Source organism: Schistocerca serialis, chromosome 6 (genome assembly GCF_023864345.2).
Source record: "Schistocerca serialis cubense isolate TAMUIC-IGC-003099 chromosome 6, iqSchSeri2.2, whole genome shotgun sequence".
Taxonomy (NCBI): domain Eukaryota; kingdom Metazoa; phylum Arthropoda; class Insecta; order Orthoptera; family Acrididae; genus Schistocerca; species Schistocerca serialis.
The window spans coordinates 536,566,060-536,588,505 of record NC_064643.1 but is presented as its reverse complement, the minus strand read 5'-3'; the positions used below and the strand labels follow the sequence as shown (position 1 = coordinate 536,588,505).

General features: G+C 42.7%; 1 protein-coding gene across 3 annotated transcripts in view; it reads right to left on the bottom strand.

Annotated features, from left to right (window-relative positions):
- Window positions 1-22,446, bottom strand: part of LOC126484267 (DNA (cytosine-5)-methyltransferase 1-like) — a 265,477-nt gene that overhangs the window by 34,486 nt on the left and 208,545 nt on the right. For all 3 annotated transcript variants that reach the window (XM_050107689.1, XM_050107690.1, XM_050107691.1), the window contains exon 23: window positions 7,100-7,211. In XM_050107689.1, the coding sequence (XP_049963646.1) occupies window positions 7,100-7,211 (112 nt within the window). The remainder of the gene's footprint in view (window positions 1-7,099; window positions 7,212-22,446) is intronic.

Below are 22,446 nucleotides of genomic sequence, written 5' to 3'. Positions count from 1 at the left end.
ACACAGATCTTTGCAGCTGAAAACTGGAAGCCATGAGTAACAGACCAAAACTGCACTCTGCAGTCTGCATTCAGCAATGCCCGTCACAGATGAACAAAAATAAATGCAAAAGTCATCAGCATACAAGGAGGGAGACATCATAGGTCCCAACAGCTGCCACCAGACCACTGGTGGCCACCAAAGAGAAAGGCACTCAAAACAGAACCCTACGGAACCCCATTCTCCTACAGATGGGAGGTGCTATGGGAGGTACCAACCTGTACTTGAGAAGTGTGACATGAAAGAAAGTTCTGGATAAAAATCGGGAGTGGGCCACAGAGGCCCAATTCATGTAAGATGGCAAGGATGTGTTGGTGCCATGTGGTATCATTTCAGGATTTAAGGATCCAATACAGTCTTCGACTCACCATACATTCAAGTAACTTGCAGAGGACATTGGTTAAACTGATCAGATCATAGCCATCCATCTGAGGAGGCACTTTACCTATTCTCAAAACTGGAATAATGACACTATTTCACCACTGGGAAGAGAAGTCCACCTCAGTCCAGAGACAGGTTAAAAGGACATGTATACAACGTCGGCTAGCCACCGATAAGTGTCTAAGCATTTGTTTGTGCACCCAGTTCAGTCCCGGAGCCATGCTGAGGCAGAGAGCAAGGGTGCTGGCAAGTTTCCACTCACTGAACGGTGCATTGCAAAACTCCAGACGATGGGGAACGCAAGTCGTTCCAGATGGTGTTTGAGAAGATGGAATGCGGGCGGACAGAGGGCACACACTGAGGCCTGGGTGAAATGCCAAGCAAAATGCTCAGCAACAGAGACCAGGCTGGTGAGGATAATATCATTCAGGGAAACTCCCGGGACACCAGTAGGAGGACGGCGGCCAAAAATGCGCCTATCTCTGCCCATAGCTGCAAACAGGGAGTATGCTGCCATATGGCAGTGACACATCATTCCCAACAAATCTGTTTCTGGCGTTTAATTAGGTAATGGGCCCGGGCACGAAGCTGTTTAAAGACCAGGAGGTGGTTGAGAGATGGTTACCATTAGTAGCTTTGGAGGGCACGATGACACTCTTTAATAGCCACAGGAATTTCAGTGTCCAAAAGGGACAGTGTTCCTTGGGGTAGATTCAGAGGAAGAGGGAATCACTGAAGGAGATGCCGAAAGGATAGGAGAATGACACGGGAGAGTAGCAGTTGCTGTCATGCACTACCTAGAAAAGTTTTATTCGCAATACTTACAAACCCAAGGAGAATGTTGTGATGACAGACAGGCCAAAACAAATGTTCCATTGAACCATTAAACATACATAACTGGCCAGTCACTCAAGGATGTACAAAAGGAATATATCAAATACTTTTTTTATCAGAAGGGTAAGTAGAATGGCAATACCAGTGTCTCCTATTTATTACATTCCATAACACAAGTCTGATGCCCAAAATCCAAGATAGGATGGGGCGAACCCTCTATTACACAAAAAATGTTGCCATACAGGGTAGTTGGCTTGCATACTAACGTCTACAGCATATGAAATATGAGCAACACAAAATGAAACAAGTAACACACATTTATTAAAAAATGTATACAGAATACTCAGCTACAAGTGATGAATGATGCATGGCTCTGTAGAAGAAGTCTTACATTCTAATCTAACCTAGCACAGTGAAACAGGACTATCTAATCTAAATTAAGTTCAGCCTGGATGGATGTATCTAACAGCACTGAGTTCGAGCTTTGGATAACAATATCACTTAAGACATTCAGCAGTTACTGTCTAAAAATCACTTGTTTATAACAGCTGGCTATACCGGCAGTAACTGATGATCTGCATCAGCAGGAACAGTAGTTGCGAAATTGCGACAAGAACTGCAACTGCTGGCAACCGGGAAAGGCCAAGTGTTGTTGGGCATCCACATTTATTCGCGAAGGGCAGAACAATCTCGCCTGCGTCACCTTGTTGGAGAAAGCAGAAAGTAGTTCCTGCTGCCAGTGCCCTCTTTGGCGACTGACACTACTACAGGTGAATGGGATGGACACTTCAGACTGTCTTGTGGCAGAAGCATAAATTTATTCCAGTTTATGAGCGACATCTATTTGGGATAGATTTGAACAGAGAGGCATCTGGTGTGGGGAGTGCCTCCTTGATGTTGCCCTCTGGCGGTGTCGCTGTGTACCATGTGACCGCTCAAAGAAAAATTTAAACTGATTTTTACATACTACACTGTCTAGTCACATTAATGTGACCAGCTGTCAAAAGTCTGAATGAAAACCTTTTTTGCAGTGCAGACAGCTGCAAGACATGCAGGAAGAGAGTCAATGATGTTTTGGTAGGTACTGACAGGGATGTGGAGCCAGCTGACTCCAGTGCCACGGCCAGTTGCAATAGGTTTGTTGGTTAAGGATCTATTGCGCGTACAACCTCATCGAGGTGGTCCAACAGATTATCGACTGGGTTTAAATCCAGAGAGTTCCGTGGCCAGCAGAGTACAGTGAACTCATCTTGGCGCTCTCTGAACAACACAAACACTGCGAGCTGTATGACACGTTGCATTGTCCTGTTGGTAGATGCCATTATGCTGAAGAGAAAAACACACACACACACACACACACACACACACAGATATATATATATATATATATATATATATATATATATATATATATATATATATATATATATATATATATATAAAAAAACAAAGATGGGGTGACTTACCGAACAAAAGCGCTGGCAGGTCGATAGACACACAAACAAACACAAACACACACACAAAATTCAAGCTTTCGCAACAAACTGTTGCCTCATCAGGAAAGAGGGAAGGAGAGGGGAAGACGAAAGGAAGTGGGTTTTAAGGGAGAGGGTAAGGAGTCATTCCAATCCCGGGAGCGGAAAGACTTACCTTAGGGGGAAAAAAGGACAGGTATACACTCGCACACACGCACATATCCATCCACACATACAGACACAGACATATGTCTGCTTGTGTCTGTATGTGTGGATGGATATGTGCGTGTGTGCGAGTGTATACCTGTCCTTTTTTCCCCCTAAGGTAAGTCTTTCCGCTCCCGGGATTGGAATGACTCCTTACCCTCTCCCTTAAAACCCACTTCCTTTCGTCTTCCCCTCTCCTTCCCTCTTTCCTGATGAGGCAACAGTTTGTTGCGAAAGCTTGAATTTTGTGTGTGGGTTTGTGTTTGTTTGTGTGTCTATCGACCTGCCAGCGCTTTTGTTCGGTAAGTCACCCCATCTTTGTTTTTATATATAATTTTTCCCACGTGGAATGTTTCCTTCCATTATATTGATATCATTAATTTGAATCCAACAATTACGTTTGTTATTGTCACTGTTCCATTTCGAAATCTTTTCTGTCGTCTTATTTTCCTCTTTCTGTTTTTGCCAGTAGTTTCACTTTGTATTCACCTTCTCCTTTTTACCGTAATCTGCTATACTATTTTATCCCGCCTACATATATACTCAACAATACGTAACCCACTTCCAAACCATAACCAAAAAATTTTTTTGCCGCTTTCAGCACTACCGCCGCTATAATATCCACCGTTTCTAGTTCACAAACAGCTCCTTTCACCTTTTAAACAACCATTTCGGCCAGTTCTAATAACTTTCGCTTTATTTCCATTTCCGTTTTTCCCACATCACCGATCATCTTTAGCCGCTTCCCACAGGTTTTAACGCCATTATTTCTTCGTCAGACAATTGTTAGCCTCATTTTCATAATCTGCCACCACAATACCACTCCTTTTAATATACTACACGCAGTTTGGTCTTTAAATATGTCTGCTTGTGTCTGTATGTGTGGATGGATATGTGCGTGTGTGCGAGTGTATACCTGTCCTTTTTTCCCCCTAAGGTAAGTCTTTCCGCTCCCGGGATTGGAATGACTCCTTACCCTCTCCCTTAAAACCCACTTCCTTTCGTCTTCCCCTCTCCTTCCCTCTTTCCTGATGAGGCAACAGTTTGTTGCGAAAGCTTGAATTTTGTGTGTGTGTTTGTGTTTGTTTGTGTGTCTATCGACCTGCCAGCGCTTTTGTTCGGTAAGTCACCCCATCTTTGTTTTTATATATAATTTTTCCCACGTGGAATGTTTCCTTCCATTATATATATATATATATATATATATATCTAAAAACAAAGATGATGTGACTTACCAAATGAAAGTGCTGGCAGGTCGACAGACACACAAACAAACACAAACATACACACAAAATTCAAGCTTTCGCAACAAACTGTTGCCTCATCAGGAAAGAGGGAAGGAGAGGGAAAGACGAAAGGATGTGGGTTTTAAGGAAGAGGGTAAGGAGTCATTCCAATCCCGGGAGCGGAAAGACTTACCTTAGGGGGAAAAAAGGACGGGTATACACTCGCACAAACACACATATCCATCCACACATATACAGACACAAGCAGACATATTTAAAGACATATATATATATATATATATATATATATATATATATATATATATATATATATATATATATATATATAGACACACACAAACAAACACAGGTCTATCGACCTGCCAGCACTTTTGTTCGGTAAGTCACCTCATCTTTGTTTTTATATATAATTTTTCCCACGTGGAATGTTTCCTTCTATTATATATATATATATATATATATATATATATATATATATATATATATATATATATATAGTTGTAATAGAGGGAAACATTCCACGTAGGAAAAATATATCTAAAAACAAAGATGATGTGACTTACCAAATGAAAGTGCTGGCAGGTCGACAGACACACAAACGAACACAAACATACACACAAAATTCAAGCTTTCGCAACAAACTGTTGCCTCATCAGGAAAGAGGGTTTCCCTCTCCTTCCCTCTTTCCTGATGAGGCAACAGTTTGTTGCGAAAGCTTGAATTTTGTGTGTATGTTTGTGTTCGTTTGTGTGTCTGTCGACCTGCCAGCACTTTCATTTGGTAAGTCACATCATCTTTGTGTGTGTGTGTGTGTGTGTGTGTGTGTGTGTGTATATATATATATATATATATATATGCCAGACTGTAAGCAACTGTGCATGATAGGAGAAGCAATCTGTGTGGTGGGGGCAAGGAGAAGGCTGGGGCACAGGGGGGGGGGGGGGGGGGGGGGGGGTTAGCAGAATAGTAGTGGGAACAGTAAAGAGCTACTTGTGGGAGCATGCACAGACATGGTGGGGAGAGGGGGGGGGGGGCAGCTAGGCCTAATCAGGAGGTTAGATGGACGGCAAGGAGGGGGAGTGGAAAAGGAGAGAAGTAGAAAGACTGTGGGACACCAATGCATCCACTATGGCTTCTATAATGACGAAATCACATAGGGAATGCCAAGAAAACGTTCCCCAGACCATAATATTTTTCCCTCCTACAGCCTGGACCCTTCCAAAGATTGTTACAGGGTATTTGCATTCAGACTTATCAGTTCACATGCCAACAGCCTTCCGTTCAACAGAGCATGAAGTGAGAGTCGCCACTCAGTGAACACCCAGCTATGGTATTGGTGTGCAATTTCCGGCCTTTGTCGACAATTAACAGCAGTCAGCATAGTGCATGAGAAAGGTGCCTGCCATGGAAGCCCATACACATCAACGTTCGCTGAACGGTCGTTATTAACACACTGTTGGATCATCTGGGTAGCCAGTTGTTCAAAGTTGCATGACTATTCACCCATACACACCACTGCAGCCACCATTTAGCTGGCCCATGGCGCACCACAATGCCTCGGATAGTGAAATTTTTCCATGCACAGTATACTTTTACTATGGTGGCATGCAAACAGTTCACAAACTTAGCCATTTCAAAAATGCATCCACCCTGGGCCTAAGGGCAATGATTATATCCTTTTGGATGTCAAATAAATAGCACTGTCTCCTCATTACAGTAACAACTGCACTGTTTGCTGTATCCATCTGACACACTTTGTATACCCTCCACTGCTAGAGCTGCCAAACAGTCTGTGAGTGGTTATTGTACATTGATGTTGAATATTGGCGATGGTCACATCAATGTGACAGGACCATGTATTTGGAGAACATTAAGTTTATTTTGATTACCAAATTATCCTCTGTTTCTTGGGTATGTAGGAGTGACATACAAATTTTGTGGAATCGAAATACTCCCCTCTACTTTTGTACGAATCCTCTGTAACTATCCGCTTTTAAATTTCTTGGTTTTATAAATTTCTTAATCATCCTTATTTTGCAAACTGTGAGGTTTTTCTGTAGTTCCGAATATCTGCTGCAATATTTTCAAATGTGCCCCGCTCCTTAACACTATTGTGAAATCCACTTTTCATGTCCCACAACACAGGAAAAGCATTCCATTTCCTGAATAAATAACTTCTTTTTTTCATTGGTTCACATTTACAATTCACTTTTCAACATTGACATTTTTGTACAGAACACACAAAACTTCTGGAAGTTTGAGGAAAGCTTGTAGCAAGCTTCAAGAAACTTTTTACACTAACTTGCAGAAGGGGTTTCATATCAAGGAACTTTGCACAAACAGTTCCTACACGTGACTTGCGGAAGTTGACTTTCTATTGAACACATGCCTTTAGGAATTATTTTCTTCAAATGCTCAAAGAATAAAGATGCCTTCAACTTATAAATGAGCACATGTTATGACTACTGCAATTAACTCTGTTAAATACCAACAGAGTGGAGATAAATACCTGGACACCATATGCTTCTTTTCATAACAACAAAGTTTTCGTCATTTTCGAAAGAAATAGGTATCATGTTTCACACTATTTCTTTGAAAGAAATGAATAATTGTTAATTAAATGTCAAGAACTTTTTCATTAATACAGATAATTACTACGTCCTGTCCTGCAGACACAGCAACACTTCATTAAACAGGTAAAAAAAAAGTTACTCCAAATTAGTTTGGGCTTTTTGATGGAAGATCTGGTAAACTTCTATGGATGGAGAGCACAAGTACCTGCCATAATGGTTTTGAATAAAAGAACACGTATGTGACACTGTAGATGAAGTACTTTGTGTGACCATACTTTTTCAGATACTAATATTAAGGAACAAGTAATCTATGTCTCTCTTTAAGAGAAATAGAATGACTTACTTTATTCTCATCAACTACCACAGATAGCTGACAGACTCGTGGGCTGAACACATGAGTAGGTTCAGGAAAATTAGGCAGAACTTCGCCTGGAGCAGCAGCCAATATTATAGCTCTGGAAAATAACATAATAAAATATATGAAAATGTGCTTCTGAGCCATACTGCTGTCTGCATGTTTTTATATTGGTCTGCAGTAAAAATCTGAAATGCCTATATCCATCTCAGTTCGGCATTCAGTGCTTAATTTTCATAGCTTCCACATCGAACATTTCATTATTAAAACTTCACCGTTCAAAGTACACAAAGAAAAGAAGGAAAATGAATGGCCCACTAAACATGAACAACATCGTAATTTTTTAAAAAAATTGCAAGAAAACTAGGCTTATGTACTTTGGCTTTCTTGATTTAAGCAGTATATATCAGGTAAAACAGCATTTTGTGTATTTTGTAGCACAACTGCTTATTTTATTACACAATTGCTTACTTTATCTTCGGAAAAAAAGGCACTATTTCAATTTTCTGTGCACTCAAGAGGATTCTACTGTTGAAACACGCTGGTTTTTCTGCGGTACTTATTGCAGAGAAAGAAAACTTACTTTGAGTAAATACAATAAATCAGGTCAAATTACATGGTTCATTGCAATATGAAAAATTTACCACTACTCCTGTTGCAATTATATAAACATGTACACTCAGCATTACATTCTCAGCCATAATTCAATGGATTTTGCCACACACACTTACAAATCCACTGTTAATTTGGTAGTTGCCAACACAAATTAAATTTTTCAGCTGAGCTATACATGTCAAGTAAGTTTACCTTTTGGAGCTTTTGATTGGCCGAAGTTCATCATACAAGACAGAGAAAACTGAAATGTTAGTTGGTGGCATATTTATTTAGGGAAAGTCTCTCAGCTTCTTTAATGCTTTGATAAATCCACAGCAACAGGATGTTATAACTTTTTCTTCACCTAAGAACAGCAGGTGAAATTTATAGTCAGACTACTCAGTTGCTTTAGAATTACCGTCTAAGCAACCCTTACCCTAGTGAACTAAAAACCTTGAAATCTGGTTCCATCTTCCAAACAAGTTTGGCACTGGCAATGACAAAGCCAATCATCTGGGTGAAGTGCATCAAAGGATTTTTTGTTCCTCTCCGGAAGCACAAGATCCTTATCATATGGTAGAAAATTGCCCACCAGACTTGTCTCCTGATGTACATATAGATCCGTAGTCTGCAAACCACCGTAAGGTACATGGCAGAGGGTACATCCCATGGTACCAGTTATTAGGGTTTATTCCTGTGCCATTTAAGTATAGAGCATGGGAATAAGGACTGTTTGAATGCCTCTGTGCATACAGTAATTATTCTGATCTTATCCTCACAATCCCTGTGTGACATGTAGGAGGTTGTAGTATATCCCTAGAGAAATCAGTTAAACCGAGTTCTTGAAACTTTGTTAATAGACTTTCTCAGGATAGTTTATGCCTGTCTCAAGGGCCTGCCATTTCAGTTCCCTCAGTAAATCTGTGACACTCTCCCATGGATTAAACAAACCTGTGACCATTTGTGTTGCCCACCCTTGTTAGTCCTATCTGGTATGGGTCCCATGAGTGATTTGTAAGCAATCTCCTTCATAGACTGGTTGCACTTCCCCAATATTCCACCAATAAATCGAAGTCTACTACATGATTTAGCCATGACATTCCATTTATGTTCCTACAGAGTTTTACACCCAGGTATTTGTTTGAGTTGGCCAATTCCAACAGTGACTCATTGATATTACAGTTATAGATAGATATATATTTTTCATTTTGATGATGATTTGGGTTGAGGGGGCACTCGACACCATGGTCATCAGCGCCCTGATGAAAAGTCAGCATGCAGATCTCATGGGTGGGGACAAAGGCTGTCCCCCACATGCAGAACAGTTTATAATGTATTAACGTCTGCCACCCTTCCCAACAGTTTAGGGATGAGGCCTGATAGTTCCAAAAACTTCAACACTCTTGTAACACTGGTATCGGTATCTGTGAGTATGGTGGACAGATCTCAAGCGAGACTGAGGGCTGCCCTAATCTCACCAGTACACAGAACACACAGAGCCAATATGCTGAAATGAAAGCAGCACACCACAAACTCCACAGAGTGGAGGAGGAAGCCATGTGTGAAAGGGCTATGCCCAACATGCAGTCTGGTAAGCAAAACCTGCTTTCAGTGGCAAGGCTGACATGAAGTCTGCCACGCCTCTGTGGTCAATTTGAGCAACTGTAGTTTGTTGTCTGTTGCCTGCCAACCATTCAGTCCCCCACTGATGCATTATGCATCTGTCAGAAAATGAGATGATGGCGTGCAACGAGAGGGGACACTGATGGACAGCACTAGCCCAACATGCTTCTTTGGCAGCTTTATCAGCCATGTCACTACCCTGTATCCCAACGTGGCCAGGTAACCAGCAAAAAATCACCTCCTTGCCACGACACTGGAGCAGCTGTAAGGAGTCATGGATGAGCTGGATCAGCAGATCTACCAGATACATTTGGTGAAGTGCCTGCAGTACACTAAGAGAGTCAGAACAGTCAAGAAACCTTGTTCGGTGATGTCTGTAAACCCTCTCCAGTGCCATCAGAATGCCGTATAACTCTGCATCATAATTTGTAAGTTGTTCTGGAAGACGCACTTTAAAAATGCTATCAGGGAAAACAGCAGAACAACTGAGAGCATTCTCCTGTTGTGATCCAGCTGTATAAATAACGATAAAATTGTGGTACATACTTAAAATAGATGAAAACAAAGTTGTAAAAACAAAATCTGGAGTACAAGTTTTCTTGCACTGTGTCAAGCTTAAAATCACTTTGGGCCTCTGAAGATGCCAAGGTGGCAGTGTGTTCCATCCCTGGGTGTGTATTTTGATGCCCGAGAGATCCACATCCTTCAGACAGTCTGCAGCACATTTACCACTCGTTTGGGGTCGATTACTGAACAGTCATTCAAAGGTGGGTTGGACCACTGAACTAAATGCCAATGACTGAGGTGATGCAAGCCAAAAGCATACTTCGCCCAATCCAGAGTGGTAGTTCACCAGCCTCTGCACAAAGACTTGGAATTGGGCTGGACCGAAAGGCTCCAGTCAATATACGAATGCTCTCATGGAGGACAGCATCTAACATCCTGAGGTAGGAAGGATGGGCTAATCCATAGACCACGTTGCCATAATCTAAGCGTGATTGAACAAATGTCACATAAAACTGCAAGAGGCAGGACCTGTCAGTTCCCCATGTTTTTCTGCCAAGGCATTTCAAAATATTCAATAACTGGAAGCCCTTTGTTCACAGATCTTTCAGGTTTGGGAGTTAAGTTAATTTCGAGTCAAATAATAAACCCAAGAAGCGCACAGTATCTTGAAAACGTAAAACATTGTCCCCCATTGTGAGCACTAGTTGGTTCAAGCTCGAATGAGCACATTTAAAATTAAATTGACACATGTAGTCTTCTCTGGTGAGAACCGAAAACCAGTTGTCTGGGCCCAAGTTTCCAGCCTCCTAATGGACAGCTGTAGCTGCCTCGTCGTCATCGCAAGATTAGAGGAACAGTAGAAGATTGCAAAGTCATCTACAAACAAAGAGCATTTGACAGGGCTCCTGACTGTGGAGGAAATGCCACTGATAGCAATGGCAAAATGTGACAATGAGGACACTGCCCTGGGGTACACCATTCTCCTGAGTAAAGCAATCAGACATGGCATCGCCAATGCGATAACGAAAACTCCGGTCCTCAAGAAAGGATTGGATCAGAAGTGGCAAGCGTCTACATAGTCCCCATTCATGAAGTTGGCGAAGGATGTTGTACCTCCAAGTAGTCTCATATGCTTTTTTTATGTCAAAAAACACACAAACTAAATGGTTTCAGTGTAAGAAGGATTCTTGTATCGCCATCGCCAGTAGAATTAAGTTGTCAAGAGTGGATCAGTAGCGGCTGAAACCACACTGGGAGCAGCTCAGGTGACCTCGGGACTCTAGAAGCCAGACAAGGCGGCAGCTGACCATGTGTTCAAGAGTCTTACCCATACAACTGGTAAGGGCGACACTCCAATAACCGTTAAGTTACGTTGTGCAAGACGCGACAGTTGGCTGCGACTGCGACGCTGCCCCCTCCTCTTTTCCCACCCTGGCAGACGGCGACAAGGCCGCAACACGACAGGAGTCGTCGCTGTTGCCCAAGCTCTGGTCGGCGGCGGCGGATTCAAATACATAAGAAAAATAAGAATACCGATTTTCTTGCTGTAAAAAATACTGTATGTTACTGGAACAAAGTTACATCGGCTCCCAGAGTTAGGTTTTCGATACAGATTCTCCTTTTACTTTAAAAAACTGAAAAGTATCTCTTCCGGTTTTGCGTGTTTTTTTCGCTGTATATTACTTCTCTATCGATTGTGAGGAAAGTAAAAGGCACAAAAAATTGATATTTTCGTATCTTACAGTTTCACATCACAGCTTGATAATGAGGTGTCTATTTTTCCGATATTCGTCACAGTTATTCCGATACTTAATTTACAAGTAACCTACTGCATATAATTTGAATTGTGTACAGTGAAAAATGTGGTCGCTGGCTACTTTGCGTATGGTTCACGTTAGGTCATACATCGTTGCCGATGAAATGAAGCTAACATATCGAAATTATTTTTAAAGTTGAGATCAGAATGATATCAATCTCCGTTTCCGAGATTTGGACTCATATATCTCCAGGAGGGTCGCGACTAGCCGCCAGTTCTGTCGACGCGCAACGTGAATCATGTGGTCATCGCACGATAGAGAATGCATTTGTTTTGTTTCGCTGACATATTTGGACCTAATGAAACCATTTTATGTCATATACACTCCTGGAAATGGAAAAAAGAACACATTGACACCGGTGTGTCAGACCCACCATACTTGCTCCGGACACTGCGAGAGGGTTGTACAAGCAATGATCACACGCACGGCACAGCGGACACACCAGGAACCGCGGTGTTGGCCGTCGAATGGCGCTAGCTGCGCAGCATTTGGGCACCGCCGCCGTCAGTGTCAGCCAGTTTGCCGTGGCATACGGAGCTCCATCGCAGTCTTTAATACTGGTAGCATGCCGCGACAGCGTGGACGTGAACCGTATGTGCAGTTGACGGACTTTGAGCGAGGGCGTATAGTGGGCATGCGGGAGGCCAGGTGGACGTACCGCCGAATTGCTCAACACGTGGGGCGTGAGGTCTCCACAGTACATCGATGTTGTCGCCAGTGGTCGGCGGAAGGTGCACGTGCCCGTCGACCTGGGACCGGACCGCAGCGACGCACGGATGCACGCCAAGACCGTAGGATCCTACGCAGTGCCGTAGGGGAACGCACCGCCACTTCCCAGCAAATTAGGGACACTGTTGCTCCTGGGGTATCGGCGAGGACCATTCGCAACCGTCTCCATGAAGCTGGGCTACGGTCCCGCACACCGTTAGGCCGTCTTCCGCTCACGCCCCAACATCGTGCAGCCCGCCTCCAGTGGTGTCGCCACAGGCGTGAATGGAGGGACGAATGGAGACGTGTCGTCTTCAGCGATGAGAGTCGCTTCTGCCTTGGTGCCAATGATGGTCGTATGCGTGTTTGGCGCCGTGCAGGTGAGCGCCACAATCAGGACTGCATACGAGCGAGGCACACAGGGCCAACACCCGGCATCATTGTGTGGGGAGCGATCTCCTACACTGGCCGTACACCACTGGTGATCGTCGAGGGGACACTGAATAGTGCACGGTACATCCAAACCGTCATCGAACCCATCGTTCTACCATTCCTAGACCGGCAAGGGAACTTGCTGTTCCAGCAGGACAATGCACGTCCGCATGTATCCCGTGCCACCCAACGTGCTCTAGAAGGTGTAAGTCAACTACCCTGGCCAGCAAGATCTCCAGATCTGTCCCCCATTGAGCATGTTTGGGACTGGATGAAGCGTCGTCTCACGCGGTCTGCACGTCCAGCACGAACGCTGGTCCAACTGAGGCGCCAGGTGGAAATGGCATGGCAAGCCGTTCCACAGGACTACATCCAGCATCTCTACGATCGTCTCCATGGGAGAATAGCAGCCTGCATTGCTGCGAAAGGTGGATATACACTGTACTAGTGCCGACATTGTGCATGCTCTGTTGCCTGTGTCTATGTGCCTGTGGTTCTGTCAGTGTGATCATGTGATGTATCTGACCCCAGGAATGTGTCAATAAAGTTTCCCCTTCCTGGGACAATGAATTCACGGTGTTCTTATTTCAATTTCCAGGAGTGTATTTCTCCGGTATGAGTTACTAATATTTCTCCATATGCTCTTGACAATTTCATTTAAAATGCCACGAAATGTAGGTTCCTTAAAAGTAGACATGCTGCCTTCAATATATTTTCTTCTCATTCTTGGGAAGATGATAAATTACTCACCTCTAGTATTTTCTTCTGAACCTGGATGAGGATACCCAAGTAGAAGTAGACGTCCTAACAAAACCAACAAATGTCAAAAATTTACGTTTTTCAACAGAGCGAAATTGATTGCAGAAAGCTGTACAACAATCGGCTGGTGGTTTTTCACAACTGGAAAGTATCATCAAGACACCAATCTACCGTTTACTCACAAAGTGAAGGTATTGTAAAATGTAACTTTCTCGTTGTACTTTAGATTGATCATTTTATAATGTGCTTGCCGTTTTCAATTTTTATCGTCACAAAAAAAGAGTAATGCAAAAATTGACCTGCAAGTTCATTTTCATCATTCTAATTCTACATCTGCATGGATTATACTGATTTTCATAACAGGACTGAAAAATTTGCATCAATGGGAAAATAATATATATTTCACTCACTTGCCAGTTTCAACTGTGCACCAATTTCTTCCCAAATTCTGTCTTTGAACAAAGTGTCCCAATATTTAGGGTTCTTCAAATCGTAAAGGCAAGGATGTTGCGAGACCAGCTCACAGATCATCACATTCTGTGAGTGGCTCATTTCAGGTTTCCTTGACTGACTCGACATCTTTCTGGCAGCCGTACGTCTTTTGTGTCGTCCGACTTCCGTCGCAACACTGCTCACTGGTGCAGTGCTGCGGCAGCTGCCGCAACAGTCGCGCGTCGCATCCCAAACTTGAACTGCGCATGCGCCAGCAGGCAACTTATGACGTCACGTAGCGACCCGTCGCAGTCGCTAGTGTGCGTCGCGTCTTGGACAACGTACCTTTAGGGGCGCTATGGTCCTTACCTGGTTTCCAGAATGGAATTAATATTGCCTCCTTCCAAGTCATGGGGTACTGTCCCTCAAACCAGATCTGATTGAAACAAGAGAGGAGCTGACCTTTCGCTTCAGGGCACAGATGACGAAGCATAGCGTAATGGATCTCATCAGGTCCTGGAGCAGTGTCTCTGGCTGCAGATAAAGCTGATTCCAGTTCCCACATGGAGAATGGAAGGTTTTAGACTTCCTCATTATGCGAGAAGAAATTGAGCTTCCTCATCTATGCAGTCTGACGGAATACCTGAACAGCAGGAGCTTGTCTGGATGACTTAGTAATAGTAAAGAAGTGTTCAGCTAAAACGTGAGCCATGTCTTCTGGCATGTCCACCAAGACCCCATTATTTGACAAGGCTGTAAGGGGATGTGGACTACCCTTGCCTGAAATCCGTCTTATTGATTCCCAAACGTGCGCAGCGGAAGTGGACCTATTAATGGAAGTGGTGAATTCCCTCCAGGATGCCCTCTTCTGTTCTTTGATCACTCGCCTTGCATGTGCTCTCGCAGACCTGAAGGCATGAAGATTGTCTGTAGTTGGACACAGTTTGAAGGTCCGCAGAGCTGTCCGTCTGGCGCTAATTGCCAATCGACAAGGCACATGCAGTTGTCTGAGGTGATTACTAGACCTGGGGATGGACTCTGCGGCAGCCCTTTGGATTTAGTGAGTGATATGGGCCACCACCCCCTGTGCACAATCCTTTCATTCAAAAAATAGCCTGTCGACTGTACTGCAACCAATTTGCCCTTTGTATCACACACCTGCGTGTCTCTCCTGCCGGTCACTGTCCTAGGCGGCAGACGAATCCACACTGGGAAGTGGTCACTAGAATGTAAATCTGAAGCCACTTCTCACTGAACTGAGTCTGCAATAGCTGGGGAACAAAAACAAAGATCAATAGCTGAAAAAGACCTGTAGCTGCGGAAAAGTGAGTCATCTGACTCGCGTTCAGAAAGCAGATCTTCTCAGAATGGACGAGTCGCTCAATCATCCGACCCCTGGAGCAAGTGGTAGCCAATCCCGACAGCACATTGTGGGCATTGAAGTGCCACCACGAGGAGGAATGGGTGTGGGAGTGCCTGGAAGGATTCTGCTTGTGTGCCTGCATCCAAAACATCATTAGGGGAAAGGTACAAAGAACACACTGTGATATTAAAGGGTGCGAGAACTTTCGCAAAAATTGGTTGCATGGTCATGGTAAGAGACTCCACCTTTAGCCCTATCCCCAGTAGTACCGTCCTTCCTGTACGCACGGTAGCCCCGTAATGCAGGTATGTCGGTGACTTTTAAGATGTGTTTCTTGTAAGCAGATACAGAAAGGTTTCTCCCAGACCGGTAGCTGCAGTTCTTTCAAATGGGAGTAATAGCCATTCAAATTCCACTGATGTCCCTGTGGAAGCAATTAGTTAGCAATGATTCTTTTCTTTCTCCCTCAGAAGCGGTGATTTACATGGGAGGTCAGGGGGAGTGGTAGCCAGTTCCTTGCTCTCCAGTTCCTCCAATTGGAAGTCCATATCCTAAAGAGCATAGTCCCCATCAGAAAGAGAGAGAGCTCGGCATTCCAAAGGTTTAACTACCACCTTCTTGGACTTAGAACTACTTTTTGAAGGACGTTTTTCTTTACTAACATGAGGAAGTGGTTGCCTGGGTTGTTGGGATGGCATAGTTGGCTTCTGATGTTGGGTAGTGGTATGTGGCTTATGTGGTAAGCCTATTGCTGACGGCTTCTGAATGACAGCAGTTGCAAGTGGAGCGTTTGCCCCACAGGTACATCAACAAGTGCACATGCTCATACTTGAATCTGTGGTCTGAGTTTGCCTGGAGGCATCACACTTCGATTGGTGTCTTAAGGGCTGATGCAAAAACCAGGTGTAGCATAGCTTTGAAAGCTTTTTTAGCTTCAACATAGGGTATGCGTCTCTTACTTTCAACTCCTAAATTTTCCTTTCCTCGTTGTTAATTCCACACTTTCTACTCCACACTGGGTGATCCCCAGAGCAGTGTACACATTTTGGAGAAGTGTACACAAACTCCCAGACTCTTGACAATTGCCACACGTAGCCTTCTCATTACATCCCCTAGTGGTATGGCCAAATCTTTGATATTTGTAGCATCGCATTGGGTTAGGAACAAATGGGCAAGCCCGACGGATATGGCCTGCAAGGACGTGTTCAGGTAATTCTGGAGAACTAAACATTAGAAAAAATGTCGCCGATTTTTACAATTTGCCATTGATTGTCCTCATATAATTCTGCACTTCCATGATGCCCACACTTTTCCATTCTTCATGTAACTCCGCAGGGTCCACCTCCATTATATCGGAGCAGCTAACCATGTACTTACTAAAGTTAAGGGAGTTATGCAACTTGGCCTTGACTGGGTAGCCTTACATCCCAGAAGCTCAGATATTTGGTTGGAATTAGCAGTTTCAACTAAAAGTATTCCATTACGAAGTCTGACACTTTTCAGAGACCCAGCAATATCTTCCAATGCCTTGTGAATACAGAAAAGGGATATCTTCTCAAAGGCTCCCCCAGTTCGCTTGATTATAATAGAAGTGTTATGGTACACTAATGTCCTGTTACTATGATTCTGAGACTTTTTTTCGGGTGGACTGACCAACCACACTCTCTTTAAGGAGTGGGTCTAGGTACTACCTGACGTTACACCCGTCCTGTCAGGAGCAGTAGTTTGATAAGACAATTCCACAGGGATCCCAAGAGATGCTAGGGAAACAACTGTCGACTCAGGCAGAGGCCTGCATGCCTGAGCAAGGCTTATACAACCGGGAGGCAGCAAGTGTCCCAGAGATTGCCCACGAAAGACTGTTTTACCTTAACAGCCATTCACCTCAGCAGCACATTACACACAGAGGTGTGTACCTTCCTCGTGGCCCAGGCAGTGAAGACAAGATCACTGTTCTCAGAAACACACAACATTTCACCGCTGCACCGCACAGTGGTCGCTGCAGTATGACCAGAGCTAATGGTGACAGAGGACTAGCTCAGGAACCCTGGGGTTCCCAAGCCTGTACTTCATTTTGTGAAGTGCACACTTCTGCATTTATGATCATTTAAAGCAAGTTGCCAAGCTTTGCAACACTTTGAAATCGTATGAAGATTTGATATTAATGCAGCTTCTTTCAGATAGCACTTCATTACACACAACTGCATCATCTGCAAAAAGCCTTATGTTACTATTAATATTGTCTGCAAGGTCATTAATATATAACATGAACAGCAAGGGTCCCAACACACTTCCCTTGAGTACACCTTAAGTTACTTCTACATCTGACAATGACTCCCCATCCAAGATAACATGCTGTGTACTCACTACCAAAAAGTCCTCAATCCAGTAAAATTTCGCTTGATACCCCATATGATTGTATGCTTGATGTTAAGTGTAGGTGTGGTACTGAGTCAAATGCTTTTCGGAAATCAAGAAATACTGCTTATACCTGGTTGCCTTGATCCAAAGCTTTCAGTATGTCACGCGAGATAAGTGTGAGTCAGGTTTCACATGATCGATGTTTTCGAAAACTATGCTGGTTGGCATTGAGGTCATTCTGTTTGAGATACCACATTATGTTTGAGCTGAGAATTTGTTCTAAGATTCTACAAAAAACCTATATCAACGATATTGGATGGTAGTTTTGCGAATCACTTCTACTAACCTTCTTGTATATGTGTGTGACCTGTGCCTTTTTCCAAGAACTGGGCAATGTTTTTTTGATTAAGGGATCTACAACAGATTATAGTGAGAAGAAGGGCTAACTCAGCTGCAAATTCAGTACAGACTCTGACGGGTCTGCAGCTTCGTTCAATTTTCACGATTTCAGTTGTTTTTCAACACCACTGTTACTAATACTTATTTCATTCCTCTTTTCAGTGGTACGAGAATTATATTGGGGCAATTCTCCTGGATTTTCCTATGTAAAGGAACATTTGAAAACAAAGTTAAGCATTTCAGCTTTTGCTTTGCTCCCCTCAATTTCAGATCCTATCTCATTCGCTAGGGACTGGACACCAACTTATGTGGCACTAACGCTCTTCACATTCGACCAGAATTTCTTTGGGTTCTGCAACAGATCTGTTGACAATATTCTGCTATGGTTGTCACTGAAGGCATCACGCAGCGCTCTCTGGACAGACAAACAGGTTTCATTCAGCATCTCTCTATCTATAGCCATATGCTTTGTTTTACAGCTATTAAATACACAGTAATCTCTGTTTTTTCAGAACTTCCTTTTCAGTGACTGTATACCATGAAAGTTCCCTCCCATTATGAACTGTTCTGAGTGCATAATCTAACCAGTGCATGGGCAACTATTTTTTTAAACCTGAGCCAGAGTTCCTCTACATGCTCCTGTTGTTGTTGTCTTCAGTCCTGAGACTGGTTTGATGCAGCTCTCCATGCTACTCTATCCTGTGCAAGCTGCTTCATCTCCCAGTACCTACTGCAGCCTACATCCTTCTGAATCTGCTTAGTGTATTCATCTCTTGGTCTCCCTCTACGATTTTTACCCTCCACGCTGCCCTCCAGTACCAAATTGGTGATCCCTTGATGCCTCAGAACATGTCCTACTAACCGTTCCCTTGTTCTAGTCAAGTTGTGCCACAAACTCCTCTTCTCCCCAATTCTATTCAATACCTCCTCATTAGTTATGTGATCTACCCATCTAATCTTCAGCATTCTTCTGTAGCACCACATTTCGAAAGCTTCTATTCTCTTCTTGTCTAAATTATTTATCGTCCATGTTTCACTTCCATACATGGCTACACTCCATACGAACACTTTCAGAAAAGACTTCCTGACAGTTAAATCTATACTCGATGTTAAAAATTTCTCTTCTTCAGAAATGTTTTTCTTGCCATTGCCAGTCTACATTTTATATCCTCTCTATTTTGGCCATAATCAGTTAATTTGCTGCCCCAGTAGCAAAACTCACCTACTACTTTAAGTAAATCATTTTATATCATTTCCTAATCTATCACCTGCTGTAATTCAAACACATTCCATTACTCTTGTTTTGCTTTTGTTGATGTTCAGCTTATATTCTCCTTTCAAGACACTGTCCATTCCATTCAACTGCTCTTCCAAGTCCTTGGCTGACTCTGGCAGAATCACAGTGTCATTGGCAAACCTCAAAGATTTATTTCTTCTCCAGGGAACTTACCTCCTACTCCAAATTTTTCTTTTGTGTCCTTTACTGCTTGCTCAATGTACAAATTGAAAAACATTGGGGATAGACCACGACACTGTCTCACTCCCTTCTCAATCAATGCTTCACTTTCATGCCCCTTCGACTAAATAGCCTTTCACTCCCTATGTTTTACCCCTGCTACTCTCAGAACTTCAAAGGAGAGTATTCCAGTCAACATTGTCAAAAGTCTGCAAATTCTATAAATGTATGTTTGCCTTTCCTTTCTTTTTCTATGAAAAGTCGCAGAGTAAATATTGTCTTGCATGTCCCTGCATTTCTCCGGAATCCAAACTGATCTTCCCCAAGGTCAGCTTCTACCAGTTTATCCGTATTGTAGACAGGCACAAAGACACTTGCATGAAGCTTTCGGCCACCTGCTTCATCAGTAAAACACACACACACACACACACACACACACACACACACACACACACCTCAATGCATACTGCCACCAACTTGGGGCAGAGATATTGGAGTTGGTGGTCATGTGTGCGTTAGGTGTGTATGTGTGTGTTTTACTGATAAAGGCTGTGGCCAAAAGCTTTATGCAAGTGTCTCTTATTGGGCCTGCCTGCAACTTGACATGTCATCTTTACAATAAGTAGCAATCTGTCTTTTCCTAATGTTGTTGATATTCCTACCTGCAGTTTCCATTGTTTGATAGTTCAGTAATTTTCACATCAGTCAGCACCTGCTTTCTTTGGAATTGGAATTATTATATTCTTCTTGAAGTCAGAGGGCCTTTCACTTGTCTCATACATCCTGCTCACCAGATGGAAGAGTTTCACCATGGCTAGCTCTCCTAATGCTACTAGTCGTTCCAATGGAAAAAGAGTAGCAAAGTAAAAGCTGGATTGCTTATCTGTGTTTCTGAATGTTCCTTTACAAAGGAAAATCCAGGAAAATTGCCCCCATTTAATTCTCGCGCCACTGAAGAGATCAATTAAGTAAGTATCAGTGTCAGTGGTGCTGAGGAACAGCTGAAATCATTAAAATTGAACAAAGCACCAGGCCCCGATGGAATCCCTGTCAATTCTATACTAATTTTGTGGCTAAGTTTGCCTCTTTTCTAACTATAATCTATCATAGATCCCTTGAACAAAAAACCTCACCCAGAAGTTGGAAGTACACACAGGTCTACAAGAAGGGTAGTAGAAGTGATCCACAAAACTACTGTCCAATAACCCTGGCACTGATTTGTTGTAGACTCTTCGAACATATTCTGAGCTCAACCATAACATGGTATCTTTAATAGAATGACCCCCTCAATGCCAACCAGGGTGGATTCCTGAAACATTGATCATATGAAACCCAACTAGCACTTTTCTCACATGACAAACTGAAAGTTTTGGATCAAGGCAATCAGGTAGATGTAGTATTTCTTGATTTCCGAAAAGCATTCCACTCAGTACCACATCTACACTTATTGTCGAAAGTTCAATCATATTGGATATCAACTAAAATTTGTGACTGGATTGAGGACTTTTTGGCAGGGAAGACACAACACGTTATCTTGGCTGTAGAACCCTCATCAGATGTAGAAGTAACTTTGGTGTACTCCAGGGAAGAGTGTTGGAACCCTTGCTGTTCATTTGTATATTAAAGATATCGCAGACAATTTTAATAGTAAAATAAGGCTTTTTGCAGATGATGCAGTTATCTATAATGAAGTATTAGCTGAAAGAAACAGCATAAATACGAAGTCAGATCTTGATAAAATTTCAAAGTGATGCAAAGATTGGCAGCTTACTTTAAAAGTTCATAAATATAATATTGTGCACAATATCAAAGTGTCACTATCAGAATCAACCAATTCATACAAATACTTGGGTGTAACATACTGTAGGGATATGAAATGGAATGATCACATAAGCTCAGTTGCGGGTAAAGCAGGTGGTAGACTTCAGTTTATTGGCAGAATACTGGGGAAATGCAATCAGTCTACGAAGGAGATTGCTTACAAATCACTCATGCAACACATCCTAGAATATTGCTCAAATGTGTAAAACCCTTACCAAATAGGACTAATGGGGGATATTTAGTGTATACAGAGAGGGGCAGCACAAATGGTCACATGTTGGTTTAATATATGGGAGAATGTCACAGAGATACTGAAGGAACTGATGACTTGTTAAGAGAGACGTAAACTATCACGAGATCATTATTAAAGTTTCAAGAAATGGATTCAGATGGTGACTCTGGAAATATACTACAATCCCATACATATTGCTCACATGGGAATTGTGAGAATAAGTTTACAATAATTACTGCACGTACAGAGGCATTCAAACAATAATTTTTTCCTGTGCTCCATACATGAATGGAACGGGGGGAAAAGGGGGGGGGGGGCTAACAACTGGTACTATGAGACGTAGCCTCTGCCAAGCATCTCACGGTTGTTTGCAGTGTGTATTAGATGTAGATGTAAAAACTACGCCCTGTAATGAGGAATTTCTGGTCTGCAGCATTGAAATACAGAATAATTATTCAACTCCGCTGAAGTCGCAATATTACCCATAGTTCTGCTTTTTTCAGTATCAGCAGCAAACCTTTTGTATAGTTCTTGAGCCCTTGCATGGTGAATTGCACTCTTCATTTCAGCTTTTTCAAATCCTTTGGCAGAATCTGCACTGGTAATTTGCCAAAAAAAGTTTGTTGCAATATGCACTTACATCCAACCTTGGCACACCAAATTTTAATTTAATATCATTTCTGAAAGTATCTCTGAATATATTTTCATTGTTATTACGTTCAGGGTACTTCTCCTGGGAAAAAGGACACACATCTTGCGTACACTCAAATATGAATTTAAATAGCAACTAACTCTTTAATACCTAGACTACTGACTTTGGTGTTTCGGAAA